This window comes from Tauraco erythrolophus, chromosome 21 (genome assembly GCF_009769465.1).
Source record: "Tauraco erythrolophus isolate bTauEry1 chromosome 21, bTauEry1.pri, whole genome shotgun sequence".
In the NCBI taxonomy this organism is placed as follows: Eukaryota; Metazoa; Chordata; class Aves; order Musophagiformes; family Musophagidae; genus Tauraco; species Tauraco erythrolophus.
The window spans coordinates 807792-819955 of record NC_141485.1 but is presented as its reverse complement, the minus strand read 5'-3'; the positions used below and the strand labels follow the sequence as shown (position 1 = coordinate 819955).

General features: G+C 55.3%; 1 protein-coding gene across 1 annotated transcript in view; it reads right to left on the bottom strand.

Annotated features, from left to right (window-relative positions):
- The window catches only part of MNT (MAX network transcriptional repressor), a 39408-nt gene extending 27462 nt beyond the window's left edge, over positions 1 to 11946 (bottom strand). Inside the window, exon 1 of the mRNA XM_086624667.1 lies at positions 11874 to 11946. Within this exon, the coding sequence (XP_086480793.1) occupies positions 11874 to 11946 (73 nt within the window). The remainder of the gene's footprint in view (positions 1 to 11873) is intronic.
- Between the last annotated feature and the right edge of the window lie 218 nt (positions 11947 to 12164).

The following is a 12164-nucleotide window of genomic DNA, read 5'->3' as shown; positions in this document are numbered from 1 at the left end:
AGTCTCTCACCCAGCAGCACTTGGGACGGCACTGTGTGAAATTCAATGATCTGGAAGGATTTCGCATCCAAAGAGTACATTTCCCATGGCTGCCCAGGACTCAAACCCAAAATTTTAATTCAACTTCTTGTAGGACCAAGTAGGAGAGTAAGTGAGCTCAGGATCTGACTGACTCTGAAACATGGGCTTGTTTAAACTGAAGCTCAGAGTCTGAATGCAGTATTTCTCTACTCTGAAATATTTTGAGAAAATATAATTATCAACATTTCCTTGAAGGAAGAGGTAAAATAGGGCAGAGCGGCAAAACCCCCAGCATGAATTCCCCGATGCAAACAACATTAAATATTAGCTACTGATGACGTCAGACCGGTCCAACGGAACAACATCAATAACTAGTAAATAAAAGCCCTTTCTCTGCAACCCTTTTGCTCCACTTTGCTGCTTGGTTTGCAGCCAGAGCCAACGCGATGGCCCTGGCACACAACGCACGAGGAAATTCAACCCTGGTGACCTGCTGACTCATCGTGTTTTCCACGTGCGCGTGTGGCCACGCAGCCGGCGCCGGGGCGGCACACGTGGCCTCTGCGAGAGCGTCCCGGACGCCCACTCGGTGCCAGCCCCCGCCGGGCAAGAGACCAGACAGCTTCCACCCAGACGTAAACCTGCACGGTGCCGGACAGGAGGGCAGCGGCCAAGAAGTTGATGAGGGGGAACTCTCGGCGCTGCTCGAGGTGCGATGAGGAGCAGAACCCACCCGTGCCCAACTCACGCCCGCGCTGGCTCCTGGCGGTGACGGAGTGACCGCGGAGGAGAGCGAGGATCCAGAAAGGAGACCTGCAGCTGAGGCCTGCGCTGATGGCAACGCGGGAGTCGGCAGCGAAATTCCTACGATGAGTAATTCCCATTCACAGGGGAAGAGAAGAGGAAAGTAAGGTTACAAGTGCGCGTTACTGATCAGAAATATTTATGGAAATGTCTCTGCAAAGCAGGTGCAGCCCTCGGGCTGCTGACAAGCTGCCAACAAGGCCTTTGGTGCAGCAAAGCTTGAGCTCCCTTGAGCTAAAGAGTTTATTTCAAGGATTTTTTTAGCAAAAGTCTGACACCAGTGAGCCGCTGTCCTCTGTGTCTCACTCGTCCACAGGCAAAAGGAGCCACACTACCGACACTCCCCAAGCGAGAGGGCTGGAGGGTCCCTGAGCCACCTCGTCCCAACACCCCACACCTTCAGGCCAGGAACGCTTCCACCGAGCCACAAAGTGAGCAGTCTCCTGCTCACTTTGTACTCACACCTTGCAAACAAACTAAAGACACACTTTAAAAAAAGCCCCCTACTGCTCTTTATTTTTCCACGTGAAACAAGTTCTTGTCACAGGAGGACATAGAAACGGGATCCGCGTTCCTGACGGGTGCACTGGTGCTATTTTAGGGCCCTGATGGTCCAGGAATCAGAGTGCCAGGCACTCTTAACTTTGTTACCCAATAATCCACCGGGTTTAAATTTATCTCCTCCCTTTTGCCTGCCCTGGAAATGCCACCCATCTGCAAGGGCGAGCGCTGCCAGCAAAGGGAGCAGCCGGGCCGGCAGAGCCGCACGTGCCTGCCGGGCGGCAGCGTGGGCCGGCAGCAGCCGGTACGTCACCGAGCCTCCCGCGTACGGCGTGCTGCAAGAGCACGGCATGAGCGCGCCTTTACGGAACTCCAATGCCCTTTTCAACGCTCCTGTTTTGTACCAGGGACACCATCAGTACTGAGAATTTATCAACGGCACGTGCCTCAAGCGTCTTACCCCTAGGTATGGTTAAATGTCCCTCCCCAGTACAGGGAGAATATTCCCAAATTCCACGAACAGTGAGGCACTGGCAGCTCCCGTGGTGTAATTTTCCCAATAGTTTGAAGCGTTTCTCTGAATCACTCAGTGCTTCTGGGAGCTTATACTGCACACCATGAGCCGTTACAGACCCGCAGGAGCGTGCCCTGGCTTTCACTCACACCGGTGCCACCGCGGTGTCACCCACAGGAGTCACTCCTGGTTCACAGCAGGAAAGTGCTGGGGACAGAAAGAGTCTCCGGATTTTTTCCATTCCAGATGCTGGCCCGGCTGGGCGCAGGGAGCGGGCTGCCATGCTAGAGAGGACGGGCAGGCTGTAGCCTGAAGGCTGTTTTCTGCTTCTGCAGGTCCCAGACTCCGGAGGGGAGAAGCAGGGAGAAGAGAACAGTCAGCAGTACTGGAGAGCAGCAACGCTTGGCCCGAGCCAGGCTGACTCTGAGTCACAGCTACGGCTGCCGCCGCGAGAGGCTCCGCCAGCACACAGCCGCCGGCGCTTCCCAGTGCCCAGAAACGAGCTGGAGCGCTGAGACCGCTTTAAAACTGGGACCCTTTTCTGAGCCCCTCTGCATTTTGGTTGACAACAGCACAACACAAGGCCAACTTTTCTCTCCCATCTTTGCTACACGGACTGTTTGGTGTCCACCCCTTCGCACTGCTGCTTCTCCATCACCAACGTGGCAGCCCTGAGACGCAGCGCTTCTCCCGAAACCCTGCGGGCTCCCGGCTGTGCCCGTGGCTGCTGCACCCCCTCACCGGTGCGCCCGCGGCACAGAGCCGGTCCCGAGGCTCCTGATGACCCTTCAACAGGACCACTCGCTGCTGCTGCTCCTCCAGGGGCTGCGTTCAGATTTCAACCTGCCACCGGAATGTCCCATTTTCCTTCGAATTCACACAGACTGGGCCACGTTGTCTTCTTCAAGACAGACTAAACCACGTTTTAAAAGCACGTTATTCACAACGGATCCTGAAATGCTTCATGATTACACTCAGAAGCTCATGATACAGTCCAGAGAAGTGAGAACTAAGCCAGCCCTCCTGGGATTTCAGTTTCAGGGTTTTGAAGACCCTCCTCCTACTTGATACTCTCTGCAGAGCTTATCCTCACTACACCGACACTACGCACACTCTTCATACCTTATCTGCAGACAATGTCACCATTCACTATTAACAAGAAAAATACTTGAATCTGCATTTTCTCAGCCAGAGGATGATGACATATTTATGCCATACCTGTAAAAGCACGGGAAAAATCAGCCTTCACATAAACTATCCCTCCTCAGCACCAACCAATGCAGACCATTAGTGGTTCCAGCACGATGGGCTTATCTGTAACTCCTAGAAATCAGTGACTTCAGTATCCAAACCTGAAATAAATTTGACAAATGACAAGGTGATCCTCTTGCCTGATAAAATCTAGGGAGCAGACACACTTTATTCCTACTTTATGGAGACAGAGGGTTTACAAGGAAGTGAGTATTTCCCTTCAACAAAACCATGGCAGCTCCTGGAAGGCAGAAAGGAAGGTTAGAAAGACTCTCAAGAAATCTTGTCATTCATCTCCCAAGCCCCAAAGAATCAACCATAACTAAATAATACCTGGCAGACGTTTCTCAAAGCAACAGCTTCTCAAATCTCTACGGATAATTTACACTGTGCGTTAATTTGCTATTCTTGTGCTTAACACAAACCCTGAATCAGCTCCAAACAGTCATTTCAACCGCATTCCAGTTACAACTAACACTTAGTGGACAGAAGAAAGAAAGAAAGAAAGGGCCAGGATTTAGCAGTACTACAAAGGAAAAGAAAACAAATCAAGACTGCTAAAAAAAACAAAGCCACTGCGGACAGCCTTAGATAGACAGACCACCCCAGCGCCTTCCAGCCATAAAGGTGCGGAGCACGCCGTGCACCATCTCTGCCGCAGCCCCGCCGCGCTGATGCGCAACTCTTGTCGTACCTTTTCACAGAGCTCAGGGTGAAGTGCAGGAAAGCACTGGCTCTGACAGCAGAGCGGGCACCAACCGCACACGACTGCCTGCGGAATGCTCCGTCCTCTGAGGAGCTTCACCCGGGCAGGCAACCAGCAGAGCTGCTTCTGACCAGATGCTGTCTCAAAGCCTTTCCATTGGGCATTGGCAGTTTTAAGAAACAGGGAGACCAAGTCCTGTGTTCTGATAAGCAGTTTTTGCAAGGTGAACAGCTTCTGCGTCGCGGTTCAGAGCAGAAAGCAGCAGTGCTCACAGGCAGGATCCGGCCCCACCTGCTCCAACGGTGCCCGGGACAGCGCGGCACACCGAACTCTGCAGAAACACGGCAAATGACGCTGGTTTGGAAATACTGGTTGGAAAAGAATGGAAAAACATGAGCTGACTGAACAAACTGTATTATACACAAACTCTGTGCTCTTGAAACAAAGGGCCCAGACACTTGATGTGCCCACAGCAGAGACTCTGAGACCCCACTTGCCCTAAGCAGGTCTCCGACCCTTGGGACACGAGCGGTCTGCAAGCCTCAAGTCAGACAACACACTGCTTGTATTTTACACGCTCTAGAAACTGAAGCAAAGACAGGTTAAATGACTGCATGTCACACACTGAGTCATGGCAAAACCGGATCTGTCGGTTAATTACCAGCCTGTTAGGTAAGCGCTATGTGCTCGACACCAGTTCACATACCATTCCTCGATCCCCGTGACAAGAGTGACAGCCCACTGCTGCACGCATCCCAGGGCTGCACCAGCCTGTGTGCACAGGCTGCTCACACCAGTCAGCTCTCTTCTCACGGAAATGAATGGAAACGTGCAAATTACCCTGCAGAATCCTGTCTCCGTACTTGAAAAGGAAGAGTTAAGAACCCCAGGGTATGTGCCCATCACAGCACAACACACATGCACAGGAGCTTTCCTCTGTGACCCAGACAGGCTGTGCCAGGGCAGTTACCCCTGCCACCTCCGAATTCACACACACCGCTCTCCGTTGCGGATCGAGGCTCTTCCCAAAGCTAAGGTCTAACTCACAGGGCCAGCACCCGTATCCCAAGAGGGAGAGCAGGTTCTTGGCGCAGGCCACGTCCTCCTCCCAGCACACATCACAGCACCGCTGCCATTCTGCCCACCTGACAAAAAAAAACAGGAACCTGCAGCATCATCTGCCCACAGTCCAGGCACTCCTCAGAAAAAATACTTGGTTTGGTCTTGTTCGCTCGGCTTCCTGGAAATGGACAAGAGCTCAGCCTACATCCCACCTAAAGTGATGAGGACATCACTAGCCAGATCCTGCTGTTTGGCCGTCGCAATTTGAATCAGAGAACAAAGCTAATCAAAACTGGAGTGACAGATTTGTTTGAATGCTTCAAGCTGTCAGCTGGTAGAAGGAGATTTTCCAGAGGGAGATGCCTGCTCTGCCCAACTGTCTGACAGCACCCAGACCAACCGAGCGACGTGAGGTGCTGCCGAGGCCTCTCAAACCTCCTCTCACGGTGATGTGACTGCACTGATGTGAGAGGTTGACCGAACCAGGGAGTATTTTGTGCTGCAATGGGAAAACCTGGTGCATTTTCAGCTGCACAAATACTCAGGGATTGGTCTGGAGACTTCGTGAGCAAGGATGCGCTTCTAATGAGCTAAACGGGTATACAAAGGAAACGGAGTCAAGAACGTGACCAAAATTTCATACAGTGGACATCGAATTCAGATGCTCCTGTTCATACCAGGTGATTTTGGAAAGGTGGGAAAGCGCACTACAGAGGGAAAATGAATTTGATCTGTTTCCCAGCCTCTCTCCCTAGCTCAGGCTCACTAGCCTAAGCAGACCCAGCTCCCATGTACCTTGCCGAGGTCTCTCTGGACAGTCTCTCTCCATCCCTTGCCTCTTCTACGTACAGAAATACAAACGCTCTGTCCAGGGACACTGGGAATCCCATCACCAGCAACAGCACTGAGGTACAGCTCCTGGTTGCGCTGTGTTATGCACCAGGCATAAGAGATGTGCTAACACATGGCACATCCATCGCTTTCTGCAGGGTTAACACCACCTTGGAGGCTCTCATGAGCCACCATCAGGTATACATTAGGCTTCTCCTGCAACACTGCACGAAGAAACACAGAGGAAACTTTATCAGATGCTGCTACAAAAAGGATCAGAGGCCAAAGTAATGCCAGGGAAAGCCCAAGGGAACCTTTAACTAGCAAGTAGAGCGAATTATACCATTTGCAATAAGATGGACCTAATTTCAGTATGAAACACTCCGTACTCATCCCTGTCCCACCCTCTGCAATGCACGGCAGAGAGCTTCCTAGTCCAGAGGTGCAGTGATATTGCAGCGAGTCCAGGGTTTTCTACACTCCAGACTTCACATCCAGCTGGACAGGAGACTGGGAACCAGAAAGCTCAACTTTACTTCTTGCTTTATCAAGGCACAGGTTTAGGAAAGGCCCTTCAAATCCCTGCACCCCAGCTCTTCCACCTGTGACCTTCCAGAAACACTGCAAAAATTCAACTAAAGACTACAAAATGCTTTGAGAATGTTTTTTGTTTCCATTGGTGAAACATACAATTTAACAGTAAGTGGAAGGGAATTTTGCCTTTTTTTTTTTTTTTTTGCAAAATTCAACCAACGTGCCCCACAGCACAGAACAAGGCACCAGTGGGCACAAGGAAAGCAGATTCCCAACGTCCAGCCCTGCTGCTGGCCTATGGCACAGTGCTGCTTCGCAAAACAAGGAGATAAAAAAGTTACTTTAGTGCCTCAGGGGAGATGAACTGTGCAGAGGACATCAGATCTGAAAGGGGTCCTCTGCTGCAGCCGCTTGTGGATCCTCTGTCCTCTCCCACAGGGCTGACTGCCTACACCAGGTCTGCACTCATCATAAAGGAAAAAAAGGGACAGAAAAGAAAGGAAAAGGTGAGCAGGATAGCTAGTCTAACACTTGAGTAACAAGACAGGTTAGGAATACGTGAGGCAATTATTTTCCAGAAGCCAGCCTGCTGCCAGTTTATGCTGTGGTTTCGGCAGGCCTCTGCAGACTCCAGAACGCAAAGCTTGTGTTCGTGTCTAGCAGAGCTATTTCCACCTGCCACTCTGGCACTGGTGTCCTCCGGGGCTGCCGTGGAGCTCTCGTGTACCTGGAAGCCTTTGGAAAAAGATAAAACACCGTGTTACTTGCTGGGAGGTGCTTTAACTTCTCCTGAAAGAAATCCAGGTGGATGCACTGGCTGCAGCACGCCAGCGATGGCCGAGGACATGGGCACAGGCACACAGAGACGCTCAGGACCCGCACGCACCCCGAGCTGGTCAGGCACAAGTCAGCTCTGGCCCAAAAGCCCTTACGGGGTTTCTGGAGACGTGTCTCAGCATGGCACAGAGGAGACCTGTTGAGAGATGCTAGAGAAGGACCGTAGCGAGCAGAGCACCAAGCCGCTGCCAAAACACGGATGCTGGGCATGAGCTGGTCCTCTTCACCCATCAGCACCAGGTGGGTGCCACTACAGCCAAAGGATATCTTTCTGGCCACCATGTATCTTGTTATCAATCCCATGCAACTAAGACGTGTGCCAAGATGGCAGTTAGATAAGATGGGAAAAGGCCTGACCCATGCTTACTGTTCAGCCACCACCCTCGCTGGCAATGTGCAAAAACCCAAAAAGGCTAAGAACACAACTGGGCAGCACCAAGCAAAGCAGAGAGCGCACGCTGAGCGGGTCGTAGACAAATATCTATGGGAAAAACCCTAAGAAAACAAGTATTAGTTACTTGCTATTATTATTAAATTTGTTTTCTTAGATCATTAAATATTCTTGGATTAACCTAAATTCAAAGAAATCAGCCACCCTCTAATTCCAGTCAAATGTCTCTAGAGTTTGCAAATAACAGAGAGAAAAAGGACCTCAGTTTGTGGGTCTGCGCACGTGTAAACATCAGCATTTACGTGCATATGAGCCACTTGTTTACAGAAAAGGGGTTAGCAGCAGCGTTACCGAGCATGATAGCGCAGATGTGGATGAGACAAGAGCACTTCAAAATCCTGACTCCCAAAACAATCAGAAACGCTGAAGTATGTGGTCAACACGGTGCACGGCCAGGGTGTGCCTCTTATTGTTTGCATTCCCACGGCATTAATATTGTAATGAGAAATGCACATCTCCACCGAGCCATCATACACATTGGGTAAGAAACTATTTCCGCATCACACAGAACGAAGCACGCAACGAATCCAAGCACCCAACAAATCCAAGCACGCTTGCAGGATCACACCAGGACGTGCGATGAGCACACAAGCAAAAGAGCCTCCAAATCCACTATTTAAAGTCAGTAAATAGCAGAAATGTTTATGCTGTGTGTCATCAAGAGTGAGGATTCTACAGATGCAAAGATCATTAGATGTATCTGGGTAGTTATTTCACTAATAAGCACACAATTTCCTCTAACTTAGTCTCTCACTTGCATCTCGTTCGCTCCCAGTTTACTCGGGAGGTAACAACCAGCCACTTGTGCTGTGTCCCTCAAATTCCAGCACGTGTTTCAGCACAGTTTGAACTCTGCTTCAACAACCAACGGCACGACTCGAGGATCCCCGCAGCACTGACAAGGTCCCACTCACGACTGCACCACCCTGCTACACTCCACCGAGCTGTTACTCTCATGGGTACATCTCAAGCCGATGTATTCAGACGCTGCTTTTTCCAGCAATTTGAAATTACGTTCTCTGAAATATTAATACCTATCATATGTCATATTCAACAGGCTTTTGGGTAAACATCTTGTGAACGCAGTTTGAATCACGTTGCAGGCAGCGTCCCATTACCCAGGGACACACGCAGTGACAGCACTGCATGCAGGCTGACGGCCGGGCGGGCTGCACGCTAAAAGCCTGCGGTGGGTCGGGGCCTCAGCCGCACCGGCAAACCCTGACGGCGTCACAAGAGCTCCCCAAGGCTGGAGGCACAGAACGGGACCGGTGGGAGAGGCTGAAGGAGCAGGAAAAGCCACGCGTGTACCTGCCAGAAAACAAAGCAGAGCAGAGCAAAGGTTATTGCCGGGAAAACAGGACGTTCTGCAGCACTCGGGTCAGGTTTGAAAGAGCTGGATGCCACCACCCTGCCCGCGCCGCTGGCTGCCTCCTGGGAGGGGAGGGCAGGTGCTGGGGTAGGTGCTGGGGTAGACGTTGATCTCACAACCTTGCAGATACAGTTTTCCTCCTTGAAGAACACGACCGCATTTCAGGTTAGTCCACGGAGCTCCGCCAACAGCCATACCCTGCACCACTCCCCAAAGCTTGAGATTATTCAAGCTGCACCCCAGTAACTACCAGCCACAAAAAGTACAAAGCAGTGACAAACGCTGCTGGCCTGACCTCTAGCAAGTCCAAGGATAACATGAAGAACCAGCTGCTGCCTGCTTTCAGGGAATCCTTCATCTCCTCTTTTCAGAAAGCTCTCCTCAGTCACAAGCCGCACGCACAGACCATCCTCCACCGCCTCTGTGCAGCTGGGAAGCGGCCACGGCGCTGCCAGGCGGGCAGAAGGAGCGGCTCTGCCCACACACTGCGTTCTCATGTCGGGGTACCGCAGTGCCCCACGTCACCCGGAATCCCCGTGAAGGGACCAGCTCTTCCCTCCCAAAGCCATTCTGCCCTCCTTTCTCCAAAACCTTTCTGGTTTTCCCTCAAAGACAGGATGATGAACGTCTGGCTGAACAGAAGACTTTTTCCTCCTTTATTCCCAGGTTTGTAAAACCAACAGCTTAAGTATTTACAGTATTTTGCCATCCAGTTGGCGGGAAAGCCTGGGCACCCGCTGGGCAGACCCACAAGGAACGACCACAGACCACACTTGCCGTTGCATTAGCAGGAATTCTGGAGCAGGCTCCTGTCCTGCTCAAGGCTGAGCAAACTGCAGCAGCTCCGTCAGCTTTCGACCCAGGAGCCTTATATCAGTTTTATTTTACGTTTTTAATGCTGTTCTGAAATTGGATGGATTTTGAGGCCAGACTGCACCCCTAGAGTTATGCAGTGTAACTGTGGGTGTAACATGGACCGTAAAGCTTCTCCAAACACACGTTTGAAGGAGGAAGAGAGGACGAAGGAGGCGAGGGAAGGAAGCCAGCCTACAACACTTGATTGTTGTCCAGTCTTTCCCAGCGATTTCTCTGCTTGTGCTTTCCCCTGACATCTTCCTGTTACCCAAAGTTCAAGCGACGGGCTCCTCCCGCTCATGCCACACGTCTTCCTGGTGCTCTCGACTTCCCTGAAGTAGCCACGTTTGCACTGACACTGCCGCTCCACCAGCCAGTCCAGCCCTGACATGTCTGTTGCAGCAGAAATGGTAACTGTGTGTATCGCAGCAGAACACAAAGCACCTGGTTACAGCCGAGGGATGCTGCGTTGGGTGCTGAGCAACTCACCCAGGCAGGTCCTACCCGGAGTGGGCTTTGGGATACAACCAGGACCTCCACACACCCTTGCATGCTGCTCCTTGTAACTAGGAAGCCCGCCTGATTTCTTTTCTTTGCTGCATTGCCTTGCCCACGCCCCGCTCAGAAATAATTCCTGCCTTTGGAGGTTACCCAACACGACACAGCTCGGTCACCTCTGCCCCTCCTGCCTTGCAGTCGACACTTCTTCCTATGCATCCCAAAACCTCACTTGTTGCATCCGTTCACAAAGCATTCTCATAACGTGACGTAGCTGGATAATAATTAAAATCTTTTCCAGCAGCAGAAGGGACAATAAACAACCCTGCTTCGTACCCGTGTTCCGACGGCTACCCTCTGCGATGCCCAGCGCACATTCACACCGGTGAAGCTGCAGAGCTGCGGATGTTAACAGCCATGGAGCACGGCAGGCGGGAAGGGCCACGGAACCGCCACACGCTTAAAACAGGTGCCGGGAGCTCCGTCACCCGCCCTGCCCGGGGCTGCGGGGACAGCTCCCGCCTCGGCTGGGGAGCCGTGCCAGCCAGGGACGGAGCACCACTGCAGCCCACGAATCCACGCTTTTGTTCCCTGTTCAGGAAGCCTCCTGCCCCTGCACGTCTCCGCGCTGTCTCGCTTCCCAACATCTCCTGTCTCCTGCATGACTCATCACTGGAACAATGGGGCTGCAGCTCCGGCCCGGCACCGGCACACAAAGAGCTGCTCCCTGCCGCAGGTACGCGCTCGTGTCCCCGCGCCCCCGCTGCAGCACGGCCCCGCCGCCCCTGCAGCAGCACACGGGGGGACGCCGCGACCCGACAGCGGCGTTCGCGGAGGCCGTTCTGCACGAGCCACGAGCAGACGTGGCGCCCCGCGCGGCCGCCACCCCCGGGGCCACGAACGCGCCGCTTCCGCCGGAGGAGCGGCGGCCCCGGGCCGGGCCGGAGGGCGCCGCCAGCAGAAGCGCGGCGGGGCGGGCGGGAGCGGGGCGGGGCAGAGCGGCGCGGCCGGCGCCGGGGGGGCCGCTGCGGCCCGGCGGAACGGGGCGGCCGCCGCCGAGCCCCCCGCCCCGGCCCGGCGCCGCTCCCGCCCCGGCCGGGGCTCCCCGCCGCGGCGGGCGCCGCTCCCAGCGCGCGGGCGGGGCGGGGCCGCGTGCACGTGGTGGCGGGCGGCGCCTGGCGCGTCACGCGGCGCGGCCCCGCCCCCGCCCCGCCCGCGGCGCGCGAACACGCAGCGCGCGGTGGCGCGCCCGCGGGAGGGGCGGGGGCGGCCGGCGCCCCCCGGAGCGGCCCGGGGAACCCCGGGGCTGGCGGCGCTCGGGGCCGCCCCGCCCGCAGGGAGCCCCCGCCGGGGCGGCGCCGCGATCCCCTCCCCGCCTCCCCCCCTCCCCACCCCGCGCCCTGTCACTTCCCCGCGCGGCGGCACCCGCCCGCCGCGGGCTTCCCCCGCCGCCGCCCCCCGCCGGGCCCCGGCGACAGCGCCCGGCACCGGCAGCGCCGCGACCCCGCCCGCGCTCCCCGCGGTGCCGGCGCGGCCCGGGCCGGCGCCGTCCCCGTCCCCGTCCCCGCGCCGCCTCGGCCGGCTGCGGGCTGTCAGGCGGCGGCCCCGGCGCGGCGCGGCGCGGGCGGCCCCTTACCACGTGCGGTCTGCTGCTGCTGCGCCTGCCACTCCAGGAACCGCGCCGCCTCCAGCAGCGTCTCGATGCTCATGGCGCGGGCCCCGGCCGCCGCCGCCGCCTCCCCGGTCGCGCGGGCCCGGCCGCAGGCGCCGCGCCGCCCCGCGGCTCGCCCCGACGGCAGCAGCGCTGGCGACAAGATGGCGGGCGGCAACAGAAACACAACAGGCGGGCGCTGGCGCGGCCCCGCTACTACGCGGCGGGCGGCGACAAGACGCGGAGCGGGAAGCGCCGCCCGGACGGGACGGGGCG